The sequence below is a fragment of the Fringilla coelebs genome (assembly GCF_963513975.1).
Source record: "Fringilla coelebs genome assembly, chromosome: 5".
Lineage (NCBI taxonomy): Eukaryota > Metazoa > Chordata > Aves > Passeriformes > Fringillidae > Fringilla > Fringilla coelebs.
In genome coordinates, this window is record NC_140033.1 from 1,830,760 (window position 1) to 1,851,405 (window position 20,646).

Below are 20,646 nucleotides of genomic sequence, written 5' to 3' on the forward strand. Positions count from 1 at the left end.
GTCCCAGAGCAGTTTGGGTGGGAAGGGAGCTCAAAGCTCATTCCAGGGACACCTCCCCTATCCCAGGGTGCTCCAATCCTTCCTGGGACACTGCAGGGATGCAGGGGCAGCCCCAGCTGCTCTGGCAATCCCAGCCCAGCCAGGAATTCCTCATTGCCAAGATCCCATCCATGCCTGCCCTCTGGCAGTGGGAGCCATTCCCTGGGTGCTGTCCCTGCAGGCCTTGTCCCCAGTCCCTCTGCAGCTCTCCTGGAGCCCCTGCAGGCTCTGGAATGTGCTGGAAGCTCTCCCTGGAGCCTTCTCCTCTCCCAGGCTGGCTCCAGCCCTGGAGCAGCTCCATGGATTCCTCTGGAATCTCCCCAGCAGCTCCAGGTGCTGCTGCTGTGTCCCCAGGGCTGGGGCAGCTCTGCAGGTGGGCTCTCACCTGGGAGGGGCACAGGGACAGGATCCCCCTGCCCTGCTGTGGGATCATCCCAGCACTCAGGGGGTTTTGCCAGCTGACATTTTTTTCCATCTTAAATGAAGCTTTGGGCCACCAGGGCTGGAAGGAATTTGCAAAGGTGACAGTTCAGCAGTGTTAATCCTCAGGAAGCAGAAGATTGCTGTGAATCAGAATGAATTCCTGCAGCACTAATGGCACTGTGACACATGCTTTCATCAAAATTCAACTCTGCTGATTAAACATCTCCAGGAATTTGGTCGTTCTACATCAGAATTATCACAGTAGGTAAAGGTCACGGGGAGCCCACAGTTCTGCTGGTGACACTCTGGGGTTTTTTCACTCTCTCTGTCTTTGCCAGACGAGGCTCAGGCCCTGAGCCAGGAGAATACAAATTTGGGAGTTCAGCCTCCCCTGCATCTGTGGATTCATGTGGGTGTGGAGAGGAGGGCAATGCAAATGGGCACCTCTGCCTCCCCAGAGAGCTGTACCCCAGTTCCCAATTTCTCACCCAGAATCAGGGGCAGCAGCACCTCAGGGAGATTTTCCCTCCTGCTGCAGCAGAGCCAGAATGAATAATGATCCCTGGGGCATTGACAGGGGGAGCTTTTTCTGGATAACACTTTATTCAAAGCACACAATGCTTCTCAAACCCTGCCTGCTTTGAGGATCTCTGCAAAAGCTCTGATTTATCAGCACTCCAGGCATGCTGCTCGTTCTGCCAAGATTTTTGGGAAGGCTTAGGGCACTGGAAGAATTTGTGGAAAAGCACCTTTGTTTTGTTTACCTCGCTGAGTTGATTGACAATCCAGAAATGATATTGTGCTCTCAAGAGCTGCTGCCTCCCATTCAAAGGACTCAGTTCCATTGCTTCAAAGATTGTATTTTGAGCATTGTAAAGCTCCTGATGGTGGGTAATTACAACAAATTATCTGAATAATTCTAATACTGCATCTACTCCATTACAAATGACAACCAGCAATTAAACCCATCCCAGCCTTTCAGCAAACTAAACAGAAAAAACCACTTCACTCTTGACCTGGGCGTGTCCATAACTGATAATAAGCACCCATTCTGCTCACTCCAACAATAGTTCCCCCATCTTTGACAACTTCTATTTGTTTTTTTTGTTTTTTTTAACAGGGAAGAGAAAATTTTTTAACAAAAAAAATTTTCCCTGGGAGGCTCCCAAGGGATGCAGATGGGAAAAGTGGGTTTTGTGTGGTGGAGTGAAGAACCCCACTGGTGATGGGGTCAGCTGAGGGGAACTTTTCTATCAGAAAAATAAAAAGTTTGAGAAGAAGGATTGACCTGGAAGCAGAAAACATGGAGAGGTTGTGGCTGTTCCATCCCTGGAGGTGTCCAAGGCCAGGCTGGATGGGCTTGGAGCACCTTGGGATGGTGGAAGGTGTCCCTGCCCCTGGCACTGATGAACTTTTAACTTCCCTCCAACCCAAACCATTCCATGATTCCCCAATTCTGGTCTATTCCAAACACTCAGTGCCATGAAGAACTTGGAATAAATGCCTGGAAGGAGATAAAACAGCACTTTAGGAGGCAGGCAAAGGTGAGACACCAAAATCCCAACGTTGACAGAAGACAGCAGCCAGCAGTCGAGGGATTCCCTGCCATTAATCAATTTTATTACCTTTTAGCAACAACTTTTTCCAGTTCAGATTAATGACTGTGCTGCAGGTCCAGCCTGGCTGTCAGGGTGCACCACAAGACCAATTTTGCCCCACATCCCTCAGCCTGGGCAGGTCAAGAGGAATGACTGTCTCCATGATGGTTTGCAGTGACAAACTGCACAACCCTGAGGAATAAAATGAGGAATTATCCCAGACTCCAGACTTGCCTCCGCCTTCTGCAAAGCTGCAGCACAAGGGGATGGTTTTATTTCCTCCCTGTAAGGTTATAAAGCTTTAGAGTACATAAATTTCCCTACTCTGTGGAGCAGTTCTGAGTTTCTGGCTATCCACCAGACCAGGCTGTCACTCATCCACCTCCAAAATCCACCAGGATTCCCTCTGGGAGAGCTGCTAGAAAATAAAACTTCCCAACATTTCCCCCTTCTTGTTGTAATTACTGTTATTTCTAGGAGGTCTCCAGTTCTCTATATAAGGAATAATTCTGTCTTGTATCCCCTGAATGAGTTCCCTGGCTCAGGTGAAAAATATCCAACTTGGGTGTCCCAAAACCAAGGGATTTTTGAGGGATCTGCACTTATTTAGCAGCATTATTTCACCTCACAGTGTGGATAAAGCTTTCATTAATAAGGACTCTTGGAGCTGTCTCAGACCTGTCACACCTCCAGAGCAAATCCATTTGGAAAAATACAACTTGGGAGAGACAAAATTGCAATAAAATGGGAAATATGGAGCTTGGTTAATAACAGTAGGAATTTAAGACTTTCAGTTTTTCCCATTTGTTCTAAATTTGCACAGAATTCAGGACCATTCAAGTCTACACTTCACCCACAAGTTCTTCCCTGGCAGTTCCAGCACCAGGATTTCCATGGACAGAGCAATTTCACACTTAGGTGTGAATGAGTTTTGTCTCTGAAAAGTTTGGAAGTTACCAGAGGAAAGGAAATATGGAAGTGCTTTTCAGTGATATTCCACAAAGTGCAATTCCTGCTGAGCTCTCCAAAATTCAAGATTCCCAGGACCCAAAATAACCAAACTAAAGGCCAACTTCTGGCCTGCAAAATGCATTTATGCCTATTCTGCAGATCTCTAAAAGTTAACAGAATTTAAAATTAAATCCTTCAGGAATATCCCACCAAAAAATCACGACCTGGTGCTTGAAAAACCTGTTTTTCCACAGGCTCACGTGCCTAAAAGGATTTTCCCAAGGTTCTGCCAGGACTTTCTTTTTGCCCCGTGCCCATGAACACCCTGCAAGTGTTTGTGGAGCCACATCTGATGTGTCTGAAGCAAATAATCCCAATAAAAGAGGAATAAATGAGGGTCCTGCACTGTTAATATGCAGGAATTCAGCAGGATGGGAAAATGCAGCTTAGTGGTGAAGGAACTTCAAACCCATTTTTTGTAGCTCAGCTCAGGAAACTGAAAAGAGGGGAATAGTTGAAACAAACAGCTCAGATTATCTTAAATGAAAATTAAACCCTTTGAAAAATCTCCCTTCTTTCTCTTGTAGCATCTGTGAAAGAGACAAGAATTCACCTCCATGCTCAGAGGGAACAGCTCTGGTTCCCCCAAACCACAACACTTTAAATGTGCAAAAGGTTTTAAAGGAAAAAGCCCTGCAAGAACAATCCAGGTGAAACACAAAGTGAGAGCCCAGCTCCAAGGGAATCCCAGCTCACCACCAAAGGCTTTCCCAGAAAACCCTTGAGCTGAACACCACCACACCGATGTAAAACACAACCATGACAAAAAATTAAATTATTCATCTTTCCTTTTGTTGCTCTGATGGCTCCATGGGGACTGTGGGGTCATCCCAGGCTGTAGATCTTTGCTTTTAACAGCAAATCCTAAATACAGGAATCACCTTTTTTGTTCTCATCAAGCACCAGCTCTCCTGCCTTCAATCAAAAATTCATAAAGCTTGATGAAAGCAACTACAGACATTGGATAACAATTTTTAAGGTAATAGTACCATAAAGTGGACCTAAACCACGCTGTGTTTTCATCCTTGGATTTCCCCCACTCAGGGAAAACCCTCACTGAAGTATTTTTTGAACTTCCATTTTTTGAATCTTCCATAGACAAATTACAAATTTAGAATTTTTCAAGTCATTTTTCCCTTTTCTTCCACCACAAAAATCAAAGATGCTTTTCTGGTTGTGCCATGGGAGCTCTTCTGTTGCTCTACAGATTTTTTTTAGCAATGTCAGAGTATTATTTCCTGTATTTGAAATGAAAGTTGAGGCTATCAAAGCAAGTTTTAGCTACTACTGGAAGTTCTTTCCTCACTAGCAAAGGAACTGCTTGAAAGGCCTCAGCTCCTCCGTGGCAGAATCTCACTTGTGGTGGAGATTTAAAGTGTTTGATAATTCTTGTGGCACTTGGGGACGTGTGGTGGCCTTGGCAGCGCTGGTCAATGGTTGGACTTGAGGATCTTAAAGGGCTTTGCCAACCTTAGTGAGTCCTAAACATGGATCTCAGTGTGGAACTTGGGGTTTTTTTAAGGAATTTTGTACCTGAGATGGTTCAGCTGAATTGATGGATCTGTTCTGCCCTTCCAGAACTTCTGTGGCTGTGGGGTGAGCCCTGAGCTGCTCAGGGGATTGGACTGTCACAACCCAGGACATCCCTCTGGCTGTCCTGGAGGGCTCCAGCCCCTGCCAGGGGGCTCAGAGACCCTGGCACAGAGCCCAAGGCCCCTGTGCCTTTGATTTTGACCCATGGAAAAAACAATTACCAACCTTGTATGAGGATCTGCAAGCCATGAAAGTTTGAGTAGAATGATAGTGAATTTGTCACAGGGGGAAAAATAGATTTTTGGGGTTTTAGAATGGGGGTTCAGGGGGAAGATGGAGGAATCTGGGTGTGTCCAGCCTTTCTCCTTCTTCTTCTTCCTGGCCTCCATCTCCTGGGTGATGCTGGCACTTTGGGTTGGTTTAAGGCAGAAGCTCAGTGTCTAACACAGGTGACAGGGGTTGGGAAGTTATGGTAAATATTGTACATGTAGCTTTTAGTATAAAAGATAAAACCACTGCAAGGGCAGCCAGTGTGCCTCTGTCTGTCCTGCTGGACAGACCTCAGCAGGCCAGAGACAGAATGTCACAGATAAGATGCAATAAACAACCTTGAGAATGAGAACAGAAGAATCCTGACTCCTTCTCTGGCTGCTGGGCTGGGAAAAGAGGCTTGTGCATATCTCAGAGTCACTGTGAGCAGCAGAAATCCCGAGACTGGATCATGTTAGATCCCTCCTGACTGAACTGTTCTGTTCCCAAGGAATAAACAAATCACTGGAAATTCACATGCCATCATCAGCCCCGGTGACAAAATCAGAATAACAATGCTCAGCAATGTGGGGAAGCTCAGTCCTCCTCCAGGAGAGCACGAGTGAAATGCTGGAAGTAAATTCAGGGATTCCCAGAGCAGCTGGGGCTGCCCCTGGATCTCTGAAGTGTGTCCCATGGCATGGGGTGGATCTGGGTCATCTTTAGTGTCCCTTCCAGCCCAAACCATTCTGTGATCCTGAAGGAAGGAGCTACTCCTGCTCTGTTGGCTCAATGAACACAAGCCTGCTTCAAAGTACCTCATTACCATGGAATTACATTAACACTCTTTTCAGCTATTCAGCCCCAGCTCTTGCAAATGTCAACATTTCTCTGTTCCTTCAGCTTGTATTTCATCCAAAGGGAAGGAGGAGCTGGAGACATGTGAAATTTCTGACAGGCTGTTGATTTTCCCTTTGGATGAAGCATGTTTGAAAACTCCCAACTTGACTGATCTGCTGAAGCACATTCTCTGACAGACAATATAAAATCAATGCCTCACATATTAAGAGGGTTTTTTTTTGGGGTTTTTTTTTTTTGGTGTGTGAGAGTTTTTGTTTGTGTGGGAGGTGGCAGTGGTGGGGGGGGGGTGGGGATCGCTTTATTTTCTGTCATGGAAAATGAACAGCCTCACCTTAAGGTTTTTATAAACTGTCATCTTTAATCAGACACACACAGCAAGACTGTCAGTTCTCATAAAGCATCAGGGGAAGGAAAAAAAAAAAAAGGCACAAAATGTGAAGCTGTTCCTCATCCCCTCTCTGTGTGAGTCCCCAGTCCCTGTGATGGCCCCAGTCAGGAGGAAACCTTTCCTTAGCAGTGTCACAACAAGAGATGTGTCTTTATCCTTCACTCTGTGAGGGCTTGTCAGGGAGGAAAGGGCTTGGGATTCGGTGAGAGGAACATCCATCCCTGCTGCAGGCAGACTGAAAGCACTGAACGCCAGCAGCAGCAGCTAAAAGCCTCCTAAACACTCATTAAACGGGGATAGGGAGGGAAAAACATTCCCAGGGGAGGTGTCAGATTGCTCCTGAAGGTTCCCATTCAGGGCAAGGCAGAGAAGCAGGGGGTGGATGAGAAGTTGTACCAAGAGTGGAATTTCTAAACTAAAGCTGGGAGTATCCAGGGGAAAGTTCTGCTGGTGGAAGGTGCCCTTACCATGGTGGGAGGCTGGAAATAAATGATCTTTAAGATCCCTTCCTTGTTTCTAGTGTTGAATTTCGAGTTTCTGTAAGAAGAATTTGAGATCTCTTGGTGCTGGCACTGCTGAGGCCCCTCGAGGGCAGTGTCCAGTTTGGGGTCACTCAGGAGTGTCCAGGGCTGGGTCAGGTCTGGAGCAGCTGGGGGAGCTGGGAAGGGTCTGGGGAACCAGGAGGGGCTGGGGGAGCTGGGAAGGGTCTGGAGAACCAGGAGGGGCTGAGGGAGCTGGGAAGGGTCTGGGGAACCAGGAGGGGCTGGGGGAGCTGGGCAGGGTCTGGGGAACCAGGAGGGGCTGAGGGAGCTGGGCAGGGGCTGAGCCTGGAGCAAAGGAGGCTCAGGGGGCCCTTGTGGCTCTGCACAAGTCCCTGCCAGGAGGGGACAGCCGGGGGGGTCGGGCTGTGCTCCAGGGAACAGGGACAGGAGCAGAGGGAACGGCCTCAGGCTGGGCCAGGGGAGGTGAGGTTGGACACCAGCAGGAATTTCTCCATGGAAAGGGTTGATAGGAATTGGAAGGAGATGCCCAGGGAGGTTTGGAGTGCCCATCCCTGGAGGTGGCACTCAGGGCTCTGGGCTGGGGACAAGGTGGGCATCAGGCACAGCTGGGACTGGATGACCAAGGAGGGCTTTTCCCACCTCAGTGACCCTGGGAATTTGTGATCTCCTCATCTGAGCCTCATCTTTCTCACCAGAGGCCCCATCTCCCAGCCCCAGAGAGCAGGAAGACATTCCCTACCTTGCAGAAGCAAGAATTCCATCAATTAAGTGATATTTTCCCACCCTTTGAAGGGGATCTGTCAAAATGCAAGACCTGATGAAATCTGGAGGGTTCTTTTCAAGGACCCACTACCTTTAAGTTTTCAAATCACATTTCCTGTGCACTTAATATCACCTCAGGTATTTTTTTCTTAATGCACATTACTCAGACTCAAACACAAACTTCATGCAGTCAACACTCCAAGTTCCCTCTCCCAGCCTGAGTCAGCCTTATTGATTTCTCTGAAATCAAGTATTTTAGGTTTGGTTCAGAAAGCTAAAGGCATCAGCTCTCATTATTTAGCAGTATTTGTGCCACAGGGGGACTTGACATTTTCTATCTACTTCACTAATAATAAATAACCCTTAGACTTCAAAATACCACAGATTTTTCTTAACCTATTTGGTGTGATTTAGCATAGTTTAAATGTAACAAACTCATCTAATTTGCTTCCCAAGACCACCAGTCCCTATATTATCAAGCATTAATTTTATAGCGTGCAATTACAAGATATTACAGCACATTTTAAAATAAAATGAGATGATTATTGTTATTATTGTAACTGTAGAGATGTAAAAGGGGTTGTTGGTGAGATATGCAGGGGTTCTGAGTTATACCCTGAGTTTTAGATCAATTTAATGGTGCAGTTTTTAACACCAGCAGCAGTTGATGCTCAAAGACCAAAGGATTTGAATGTCCCGTGACAACTTTGCTGTCCCCTCCCAACATTTTCCAAATAAGCAGGATTTAAATTCTACATCCAGCACCTTTCATCTTGACACACCCTGATTTCAACAGCAGCTTGGCAGGATTATTCCCATAAAGCATCCCTGCCATACTGGTGCACCTGGGGGGGTGCATTGTCCTGCACCTGGGGCCCTTCCCTCCCAAGGACAGGGAATTCCTGGCCTCTGGCACTCGACCATCAGCAGCTCAGAGCCACCACTGCACAGGGACACTGATATCAACAGGCAGCAAAAGTCCATCACCACCCTCCCCAATTAGTCCCTAAAGGATTTTTTAATTTAATAGCAGAGCAATCCCTCTTTTATTTGCATTCAAGTGACTGGAAGAAACAGTTAATTCCAAATTTTGCTGCCAAGCCTGCTGCTTTCAGTGATGGAGACTGTAAAAGGAACAGAAATACTTCATCCTACATCAAAAGATCAAACTGCTGCTGCTCCCTTCCCCTCATCCCCATCAATCCCAGAAAACAAGAGGCACAAAACTTTGCACACACAGAGCACTCAACTTTCATTTAGAAGTCACTGGAAGCATCCCAAACAACGTCAGCAGTAGCAAATTGGGAATTTTGCTTTTCTTTTTGTCTTCCTCTTTCTCTGCAGACTCTGAACCCCAAGGCAGTGATCAGGACATCACTGGCACATCCCAGTCCTGCCCACCAGGCAGAGGGAGATCCCTCACTTTGATTCTTTGCACCCCAAAGATGCTAGCAGTGGCAAATTGGGAATTTTGCTTTTCCTTCTTCCCTTTTCCCCTTCTTCCCTTTTCCCCTTTGTTTTTCTCCCTCTCTCCAGATTTTGAACCCCAAGGCAGTGATCAGGACACCACTGGCACAGCCCAGTCCTGCCCACCTGGCAGAGGGGAAACCCCTCTCCTTTCCCCTTTGCATCCCAAACCATGCCATCAGCAGCAAATTGGGAATTTTGCTTTTTCTCCTTCTCTCTTCCCCTCCTTCCCTTCTCCCCTTTGTTTTTCCCTATCTCTGCAGACTCTGAACCCCAAGGCAGTGACACCACTGGCACATCCCAGTCCTTCCCACCAGGCAGAGGGACATCCCTCCCCTTTATTCTTTGCAAAGAATAAAGAATAAAGACATTCCCAAAGATGTCAGCAGTGGCAAATTGGGAACTTTGCTTTTCCTTCTTCCCTTTTTCCCCCCAACTCTTTGTTTTTCTCTGCAGACTCTGAACCCCAAGGCAGTGACACCACTGGCACAGCCCAGTCCTGCCCACCTGCAGAGGGGAGACCCCTCTCCTTTCCCCTTTGCATCCCAAACCGTGCCATCAGCGGCAAATTGGGAATTTTGCTTTTCCTCCTTCCCTCTTCCCCTTCTTCCCTTCTCCCCTTTGTTTTTCTCTTTCTCTGCAGACCCTGAACCCCAAGGCAGTGACACCACTGGCACATCCCAGTCCTTCTTCCCACCAGGCAGAGGGACATCCCTCCCCTTTTTTCTTTGCATCCCAAAGATGTCAGCAGTGGCAAATTGGGAATTTTGCTTTTCCTTCTTCCTTTTTCCCCCTACTCTTTGTTTTTCTCTGCAGACTCTGAACCCCAAGGCAGTGACACCACTGGCACAGCCCAGTCCTGCCCACCTGGCAGATGGGAGATCCCTCACTTTTATTCTTTGCACCCCAAAGATGCTAGCAGTGGCAAATTGGGAATTTTGCTTTTCCTTCTTCCCTTTTCCCCTTCTTCCCTTCTCCCCTTTGTTTTTCTCTTTCTCTGCAGACTCTGAACCCCAAGGCAGTGACACCACTGGCACATCCCAGTCCTTCCCACCAGGCAGAGGGACATCCCTCCCCTTTATTCTTTGCATCCCAAAGATGTCAGCAGCGGCAAATTGGGAATTTTGCTTTTCCTTCTTCCTTTTTTCCCCTACTCTTTGTTTTCCTCTCCAGACTCTGAACCCCAAGGCAGTGACACCACTGGCACAGCCCAGTCCTGCCCACCTGGCAGATGGGAGATCCCTCATTTTTATTCTTTGCACCCCAAAGATGTTAGCAGAGACAAATTGGGAATTTTGCTTTTCCTTCTTCCCTTTTCCCCTTTGTTTTTCTCCCTCTCTCCAGATTTTGAACCCCAAGGCAGTGATCAGGACACCACTGGCACAGCCCAGTCCTGCCCACCTGCAGAGGGGAGACCCCTCTCCTTTCCTCTTTGCACTCCAAACCGTGCCATCAGCTGCAAATTGGGAATTTTGCTTTTCCTACTTCCCTCTTCCCCTCCTTCCCTTCTCCCCTTTGTTTTTCTCTTTCTCTGCAGACTCTGAACCCCAAGGCAGTGACACCACTGGCACATCCCAGTCCTTCCCACCAGGCAGAGGGACATCCCTCCCCTTTTTTCTTTGCATCCCAAAGACGTCAGCAGTGGCAAACTGGGAATTTTGCTTTTCCTTCTTCCCTTTTTCCCCCCTACTCTTTGTTTTCCTCTGCAGACTCTAAACCCCAAGGCAGTGACACCACTGGCACAGCCCAGTCCTGCCCACCTGGCAGAGGGGAGATCCCACCAGACCCTGTGGAGATGCTGGGATAATTTTTCCTCCTCCTTCCCAAGGTCACGTCCTGTTGGGAAGTGACTCTTCCTTCCGAATCAACGAGCACTTGGCTTTCTCCTCCACCCTCCAAGCCTTTTAATTGCTGCTTGATCCTAATGAGGTGTGGCTGATGGTAATAAATGGAAACCCCCCTGGCCTCAATATCCAGCATCCAGCACTGCTCAGCTGCATTTGTCTCAGCACCACCATCCATCCATCCATCCATCCATCCCCTCCATCTCCCACCCTTCCCATTCCTCCCCCTCCAGCCTGGAGACTGCAGACATCTGTTCCTCAATTGTCTGGTAATAAACACACTCTATAAAGCATATGTAAAATGATTATTACCCCGAGGAGCCAAGTGCCTTTCAAATGCCAGCTGAAACAAATAAACATTAAAAAAAAAAAAAAAAAAATAAAAAAGACCTCAAAAGAAAAATCCCCACCAAACAAATGGTACGACAGACATCGCTCAGGCTGTTCCATGTTCCAGAATGAAGGGTGTTGGGATTGCTCCTGTGATTCCTTCTTCCAAAGGGAGATGTTATTCCTCAGCCCAGTAACTCCAGCAAAGGATGAAGGAAGCAACTGGGCTCCTTTGGTAACTTTTATACTTTGGCACCTCCCATGAAATGTAATTAAGGGAAATCAGAGGTGGGTTCTGCCTGGATTTCTAAGTGCAATTAGTTTCCAGGTGTAGTTAGGAAAACCTAGTCCCAGGAATCATCTCCTCTACAACACCCACTCATCTCTCAGAAACACACTCTTCGTTTATTCTGTCGGTGGTGCTGTCATTAAGTGCTGCTAATTAATCTGGGCCTTGGTGTGGCTCAGCTGTCCTTGTGGAAATTAGGGACCCACATCCTGAACAACACAAATCTCACTTCCCTGCTCTGAAGGAATTCAAAGGCAAGGAAAGCTTTGGAAAACCACTTTTAGGTATTTTTCCTTTCACTGCCCATGGTTTTAATAAAGAGTTTCTCTAAACTTTGGTTATTAGGAATGGATTCATTTGTACCCAACCCAAAGTCTGACCCTGTGTTCTTCAAAAGGATCTGGAGCCAAGTTCCACCCTCAGTTTGTAAATAAAAAAGGATTAAAAAGTGACTTTATAAGCAGCAAATCTGTCCCTGTGCTTGTGCACCTGTGATGTGATCAGCAGACGCCTCTCAGAGCAGGAGTACAAAAGAGAGAAGTTCCCACTGGTGAGTGTGAATGCTCTGCTTCCAACTCTCCCCTCAACATTCCAGGGCTGAATTCTGTTTTAAAGCCATCACTTGATGTGATGTCAGCCTTTAAATCAGCACACCAGGGTCTGGTTTCTCAGCGAGCCAGTTTGTTTAATACTTTCAGAAGCACTCGGATGCCTCATAAAATCAGAGAGTCCATGCAGTGCTGAAGCTCCTCTGGCAACGTATTTATGGGGCTTTAACAAAAACAAGGGGGGAAAAAACCCTTGTAAATAAAATATTGATCATTTGAATTCAAACCAGATCCATTTCAAGCAGGTACAGGGGACAGGGATGAAAGATGACGGGGGCAGGTCATAAAGAACCTCAAAAAGGAAAATAAACCAGGTGGAAACTTCACAGCTCTGCAGGAATTACCTCCAGGAGAGCTGGACATTTTAAAACAGGAACATCTGGAGTAGGGCAACAAGGATCTAAGCAAGAGATTGATGATTTTATGATTCCACGTGCCAGAAGTCACTGCAAGCATCAATATTTGAGCAAATTCACTGCAGTGAGCTGGTGGGACAGGCCATGGCTATCCCATCAGGAAGAGAATTCCCTGGAGGGAATTACTGCCAGCTAAAGAAATCCTGTGATCACCCCACATTCTCTGCATCCATCCCATCCCCAAGTCATCACGAGTTAAATCTCTCAGCACATTAAACACTCAAATGAATAAAACCACATTAAAATGGGTTTGAGCCCCAAACTCTCCCACCCCACAGGGAGAAAAGGGCAAACTGGGTCATTCCACGTTTTCCTTCTTTTCCTGAAGTTATTGATGAAATCCTCAATGCAAGGCAGTGAAGATGTTGCAGGTGGTTGGCATGAAAAATACCCTGCACACAGATACCTTCATCTCCATGCAATTATTTTCTATGAGGCAAATGATTCCTCCTGCCTGACTTGCAGGCTGGGAATGCAAAGTGAAGTGTTTGGGAGAAGTGTTATTTAAAGTAGAGCACTCATGTTTCACTCAGATGGGAGGAAAAAAGGGGGGGAAAATAAAGCAGGAAGGCAAAGAGAGAGAATTTCAATCAATGGGAAAGAGCTCATCAATAAAAACAGGAGCATCACCCACTCTCTGAGCTTGCAAGATGTCTGTAAATTCATGAATGATTTAGAAATTGAAGTCCACATCACCACAGTCCCACCTTGAAGAACACTGAATTTCAGTTGTCCATCTTTTCCCATTATAAAATAGCCGAAAAGTACAAATTCTCCTGTAGCAGATTTATTTTTAGCACATTTCTTCAGTTTAAAAGAGACAGAGGTGGAAATGAAATGTGCTTATGGAATTCTCCACTTCGTTACGGGCACGTAGCAAGAAACAAACTCTTTTTTTTCAAGGCAAGATCTTGCACACCATAACACATTTCAGGATGTTCTCAAGATTATCCCAATCCCTGCTGTTTTAACACCAGAAATTTAGATTTGGAGGCATTTATGCCTTTGCCAACTGTGTTTTTAAGTCCTGAGAAGTCCCAAACAAGCCGAGCTCTCGGCCACGGAGGTGCCAGGAGGAGATTCCTTCCTCTGGGATCTGATCCCAATCATTTTTTAGGATTATTTTGTGCCTTCTTTGGTTTGGCTTGGAGAGAAGCCCCTGCTGTTGAGGGACTCAGGACAGTGAATTCACACAAACACGGGCAAGGAGGGAAATGCTCTCCAAAGGTGCTGGGGAGAAAGGAAAACCCTCCCAGGATAAAAGAGGTGGGAGGTTGACATGAACCAATCCAACCTCGCATTATTGACTTTCCACAAAACCAACAGGACAAACTTAGAAAAGCAGCAAAATTCAGGAATCAGAGGTGAATGATGCAGTGAGGAGAGGTTTATTCAAGGCTTGCTCTGTTTAAAGCTCCAGCTGTGACCATTTTGGTAATCACAGGCTCACTCTGGCCCAGGAATTAATTTGCCCACAGTGTTTTATCAATGAACTCACCTTGCAGTCCCTCTGACTTTTTAATAAGCACAAAGAACAGCAAGAAACAATTTGTGGCAGGTTGCAAATAAACCTCCCCCAGCTTAGGTCAATAAATGACAATGGTTGGTGACACGGGGTCACCCAAACAGGAAATCCCAGCTGACATCACAGTTCAGTTTGAAACAGATTTATAGATTAAAAATATTAAAAGAAAAATATTCATTTGCCTTTAAATAAATATTTTAAAATATCTAAATAATAAATACTTACATCTTTTAGAAATATTAAATATCTCTAAAATATTTAAATCATTAATAGTAATAATTAAATATTTTAGGAAAATAATAATAATAAAATTAATGGATTAATTTTAGAAAACTATTTAATATTAGATATTTTAGAAATAGTAAATATTTCATAAATATTGACATAATTAAAAGTCCTAATTAAATATTTAAATGTTTCAGAATACTACTACTAATAAAATGAGTGAATTAATTTTAGAAAAGTACTTAATATTAAATATTTTAGAAATATAAAATATTTCTGAAATATTTCAATAATTAATAGTAATAATTAAATATTTAAGTATTACAGAAAAATAATATCATTTAACAAATTAATTTTAGGAAAATATTTATTATTAAATACTCAAATATTTTAGAAAAAAGTTTCTTTTTTTTGACACAACTTCTCAACATTCACAACCTCAGAGCAACCCCTTTGCTCTGGGATGTCAGAACTGGAATTTGCCCAACATCCCCACAAATCAAAGGTTTAATTCTACTTATTCTGATGCTTTGCAGCTGTAGAAACGAGCAGAAAGGCAGATTTTACCTGAGCAAGGGGTGAAAGATGATGGTGATGTTCCTGGCTCCTGGTTTGCACACAAACTTGGACCCACCACCTTCAATTAAGTTATCATCTGGTCCTCCTGGAAAATAAGGTGGGACAAGTTGTCTAACAGATCTTGACATCCCTTGATTTTTCCGAGAGTAAGCGCTAATTAAACATTTAGCAGGTGCTAATTGAACAGGAATTAAATGTCTATTTCCTGGTGAAAGATCAGTAATTAACGCCAGGCTTCGCTCTCTGTGCCCTCCCAGTGCAGGTGGTGACTCTGGGCTCCTCATTCCAGAGGAACTGGCGCATTTTGGCACAAACCCCACCCACAAAACCCAGGTCCTTCACCTCGGGGCTGGTGGCTCAGGTGTGTTTTGAAGCTCACAGTGTTTATAAAGGGTTTGGAGAGCAGCAATTCCCAGGATTTTCCTGTTCCTTTGACTGGGGATGGCTCAGTTCCAGCCTTGGTTTGGGGGCCATTGACATTCGAAGCCATTTGTTGTATTTAGCATTACTGGCTCTCCCAGGAGTTCATTCCTGAGAGGAATGGCAGATTTGTCCTTCCAAACAAACTCTGGGTCTGCTGGTGGATAAAACCAGCTCTGAACAACGGGAAGGATTCCACTGATTGGTGAATAGAAAAAGAGAGATTTGCTTTTACTAGTAAACTTTGGGTTCGCTGATAAATGAAATTAGACTGAGAGATGAAAGAAACAATGGGGAAGAAAAACCCCTGAATTCCATAAGAATTAAAAATGAAAAGGGAGGGTTATACATTAGAGGGGAATCTCTGGTATCAGGTGTTTTGGGAAGTCTGAGCCTCTCAAGAACCTCAGAAATGGGGAAAACCCCCTAAATTCCATAAGAATTAAAAATGAAAAGGGAGGGTTGTACATTAGAGGGGAATCTTTGGTATCAAGGGTATTGGGAAGTCTGAGCCTCTCAAGAACCTCAGAAATGGGGTAAGAGAGAAGGGATATGTGGATGGAAGTTGGGATAAAAAGGAGGCTGCGTCCTCCAAAAATTCCAGAGATCCCAGGGGAATGCCCCAGGGCCTCTCCCTTTATTCCAATAAAGCCAGAAAGGGCTCCTCTGTCTCCTCTTTGGACATAAACCTCTGGTGTTTGTGGATTAATTTTCCTAACAATTCCCAACTCTGAGTCTTGTCATTCCTGCCTGGAACTTTCCCTTCTCTGAGTTCCACCTGGGTACAAACGGGCTCTCAGCTACAGGAAAAATAAATTTCCTGAATTTGGCAGCAAAATGCGACTCAGGGAACATCATTTCCACACCACAGGCTCCGGGGTTTGGAGTGACAATAAAACCTGACCAATGTCACTGTGTCACTCCTAAATCACTTCCATAGGCAGTTCCTGACAAATTTAAGTATCTTAAATTTGGATATTGGGAGAGAAAAGAGAGGGGAGGGAAAATATCAGCTTCCTGAAAGCTCTGTATATCCTGATAGCAACGAAGTCCCCAGGGAACCATTCCTGAAGAAAATATTTTTAGGACAACAGGACAGACACCCCACACTTAAACAAATCATCATGGAGTGGTTTGGGTTGGAAGGGACCTCAAGGCCCATCCAGTTCCAATCCCATGGGGACACATTCCCCTGTCCCAGGGGGCTCCAGCCCCATCCAGCCTGGCCTTGGACACTTCCAGGGATGCAGGGGCAGCCCCAGCTGCTCTGGCAATTCCATTCTAGGGCCTCCCTAAAAAGAAATTTGGTCACAGTTTGAATATCCCAGGTATTAGCAAGCCCCTTCCATGTGAAATCTCCTTAAAGGTTGATAATAAATAATAAAAACAGAAGCTAATCACATTATTGGGACAGCTTCAGAGACAGGGAAATGACAGAGTTTTGAAATCAAAACTACTTTAGGAGGGCATTGAAGGTTTTGACCCTGACATCTGCCTCCAACAGAAAGGATTTCTCCAAATGGGAAAGAGGAGCAACACAACTGATGAGGAATTGTTACTGTCACATTTTCTGGAAAAATCCCCTTGCCCAGGATTTTCTCCTGGGAAGCTGAGAAGCCTCAGAGAAAAAGGAAAACAATATTATCTGATTGCTTCTCCTGTGTTTTGCTGCTTTGGAATGTGGTTGGAGATTGTTTATCCAACAGGTGATTGTTCCATTGGTTCCATGTGAGTTGTTTTCACTCTTTGGCCAGTCAGGGCCAAGCTGTGTCAGGGCTCTGGAAAGAGTCACGAGTTTTCATTATTATCTTTTAGCCTTCTCTGAGTATCCTTTCTCTGTTCTTTAGTATAGTTTAATATTCTTTAATATAACATAATATCATAAAATAATAAATCAGCCTTCTGAGAGCATGGAGTCAGATTCATCATTCCTCCTTTGTCTGGGAACCCCACAAATACAAGAGAGGAAGTGACTCCAACCTTCTTTTCCAAGGGAATTTTATGTGCTTTAGAACAATCCATCTACAGAAAAAGCTCTTTGGTGACTGAATTTATTTGACCTTTCTGCAGCAACGTGCAAGGATTGAGCAGGTCAGCAACACCAGCACTTCATATCCTAAATAATCCCTCAAGGTCAGGACTGTTTCCTACAAGAATTCCCATGGATTCAAAGATGTGAGAGTAAAAGCTCCAGCTCTGAATTCCCCATGGAGTGGGAAATCCTGGGAAACTGGAAGTCTGCAGTCACAACATTTCCTGAGCTGACTCAGCTCCTTGAATGAACCCTGAGCACACAGAGCTTCCTCATAAATCCTACCCAACAAAGCACAAAGCAACTGAAGACAGAGTTTTTGAAACTTTCCTGCTGGTATTTAGAAAGAGGCAGCTCTAAAAAAAAAAAAAAAGAAAAAAATCCAGGGATTTCAGCTGGCAGTTTAAAGAGTGAACTCTCCCAACGTGGCAGTTTAATCGGGGAAGAAAAGAGGCGTTGAGTTCAAGGAAAAGAAAATGATTCACTTCCCCTGTTAATGTCAGATCCTGCAATTTCCAGTGGGCGCTGTGTCTGAGCAGAATTATTGAAGGAGCCAGCCAAGCATGAGCTGCTGAGGCAGGGATGGGGAGATGCAGGCTCCAATTAAGAGAGGGGTGTTATTCTTGTTCCATCAAGTCACCCTGCACTAATCAATATTATTGACTGGGACGAACTCCACGGCGAGGAATAAAACAATCTGTCTGATCTGCTGGGCCAGATGATGATGGATTTGAGGAGAACAGAACTCTGGCACCGAGAGAAAAATGTGCTTTTACATCTCCTTGGCTCTCAGCCTTCCATTAGTAATTGTGGGTGCTCTGCAGGTAGGTGCAGGCTCTAGAGGGGAGGGATTTTGTTTGTATTTAAATATTTGACCCAAAAAAGAGATGCTGAGGTGTAAATCTTATTCTTGGTGCTGCTTTGGACATCCCAACTACACAGCAGTGCAATGGTAATGCCATTGCTTTCCCACCTCCACTGCTCTAAACACTGGAGTTTTGTTATGGAAAATCCTGGAGAGTGAAGGATTCCTTTCCCTTCGAATTGGAGATCTCCACAGGGGATTCCTCTGATGGTATCAAGGTCTGAAATGTTCTTTACATGTGTTGTTTACATGGACCAGCCACGATTCCTCCACTGCAGCCAATTCCCTGTGCTGGAGAGCAACCAGCATCTCCATAAAATACGCCAGGAATATTCCTCCATCCTGACTGATCCCACTGAGAGCTTCTCCTGCAGGGAGGTGAAGGATTGTTCATCCAAACAGCCCAAAACTGGCAGCTCTGGAGAAAACAGGGAGCAGAGAATCCAAGAATGGTTTGGGTGGGAAGGGACCTTAAGATCACCCAGTTCCACCCCTGCATGGGCAGGGACAGCTCCCATGGGCTGCAGAAGGTCCTGAGCTGTGGGACAGAGTCCAGAGGAATCCATGGAGCTGCTCCAGGGCTGGAGCCAGGCTGGGAGAGCTGGGGGTGCTCCCCTGGAGAAGGAAAGGATCCAGGGAGAGCTTCCAGCACATTCCAGGGCCTGCAGGGGCTCCAGGAGAGCTGCAGAGGGACTGGGGACAAGGCCTGCAGGGACAGCAGCCAGGGAATGGCTCCCACTGCCAGAGGGCAGCATGGATGGGATCTTGGCAATGAGGAATTCCTGCCTGGGCTGGAATTGCCAGAGCAGCTGGGGCTGCCCCTGCATCCCTGCAGTGTCCCAGGCCAGCCTGGACACTGGGGCTGGAGCAGCCTGGGACAGGGGGAGGTGGCCCTGCCATGGATGGGCTGGCACTGGGTGGGCTCTGAGGTCCCTTCCAACCCAACCCATTCCAGGATTCCATCAGGAGTGGAAATAATGCCTTTTTTTCTCTCCTTATCAATGACCAAGAGATCCAGTAAGAGATGAATAAGAGATCCAATATGGAACCTCCCAAACCAGAGCTGAGCTGGCAAATTCTGCACTGCCAGTGTGCCCAGGAAAACATCCCAAACTCCCCCATCTCTCTGAGGCACCACTGTTGTAGCAGTTTCCTCTCAGCAGCAAAGTTTGCTGGTTTAATCTCCCCGGTAATAAATTATGAGGAACAAAAGAAAAACAAGGAAAACTTGGAGATGAAGTGAAATTTGTCACAGAGTTAATGACACCCTCCTGCCGTGCTGGCAATGAAGTGTGCCCACCTGAATGTCACTGCAAGTGGTGACAGAGACAGGGCCATTAGTGACAGAGCTCGGTGTGTCTGAAATGGAGCCTAAAATGTCAGGCTTCAACATGAAAAAGGAGATGAGCAGGGAAACTGGAATCTCTGCAGGTGCTGAAAGTCAGAACAAACATTAGCAGAGCTTTAGTTTTCCATTCTACTGGCTACATTCAAATTGAAATGTTTGCATGGAAATCTTCCATGTTTACAGAAAATGTCAGAGAATCTCAGGATGGTTCTGGTGGGAAGGGACATTAAGGATCACCCAGTGCCACCCCATCCATGGCAGGGCCACCTCCCCCTGTCCCAGGCTGCTCCAGCCCCAGTGTGCAGCCTGGCCTGGGACACTGCAGGGATGCAGGGGCAGCCCCAGCTGCTCTGGCAATCCCAGCCCAGCCAGGAATTCCTCATTGCCAAGATCCCATCCATGCCTGCCCTCTGGCAGTGGGAGCCATTCCCTGGGTGCTGTCCCTGCAGGCCTTGTCCCCAGTCCCTCTGCAGCTCTCCTGGAGCCCCTGCAGGCCCTGGAATGTGCTGGAAGCTCCCCCTGGAGCCTCCTCCTCTCCAGGTGAGCACCCCCAGCTCTCCCAGCCTGGCTCCAGAGCAGAGGGAGGGGTGGAATTGGATCACCCTAAAGTCCATTCCCACCCAAACCATTTTGGGATTCTTTTTTCTCACTCTTCTCTCGAGGAATCACACATTTCTCTTTGTATTTTTCTGTTCCTTGAAAGACCTCAGCACATCAGAGAAGAGGCAGCTCAGCCCCCTGAAAGATTTGCTGCGCAGGTTTTAAAATTCATTGTAAGCAATGAAGTAACTTTTTAACAACATCCTGAGAAAAGCTCTCTCTGTCTCTCACACAGGAGCTAAAAAAGGGTGAGATTTCTTCTGCTGTCACTTCGGGAGCCATCAGACATTACCTCATTGTTTTAGAGTTTTATCTGTCTAAATGAGTTTTATCTGTCTAAATGAGTTTTATCTGTCTAAATTAGTTTTATCCGCAGTGCTGCCACATTTTCAATCCTACCAGTCACTAAAACTTTTCAGACACAGAGGTATTTGCCTGATAAGTAAATCCCCTTTCAAAACATCCAAGAAAGATTCATTTGGGATGAATGGAAACAGCAACATCCCAAAATCATGAGGTGCCAGGGAATCTTCAGCTCTCTTCCCATCCCTGTGCTAGCACAGGACAGGTTCATTGATCTCTCTGCAATTCACCTAAACAGTTCCAGGCATGGAATGAAGAATTCCTGGGCCCCCTCCATGATCACAGCACCTTTCCTAGGGAGCCACTCCATGTGAATCCATGCAGAACAGAGGAATAAAGAAGAATAAAGGATGAGGCTTTGAAGCAAC

General features: G+C 45.9%; 1 protein-coding gene across 2 annotated transcripts in view; it reads right to left on the reverse strand.

The window, feature by feature from the left end:
- The window catches only part of EXOC4 (exocyst complex component 4), a 354,271-nt gene that overhangs the window by 152,095 nt on the left and 181,530 nt on the right, over window positions 1–20,646 (reverse strand). For both annotated transcript variants that reach the window (XM_084205380.1, XM_084205381.1), the window contains exon 10: window positions 14,639–14,735. In XM_084205380.1, coding sequence (XP_084061506.1) covers window positions 14,639–14,735 — 97 coding nt within the window. The remainder of the gene's footprint in view (window positions 1–14,638; window positions 14,736–20,646) is intronic.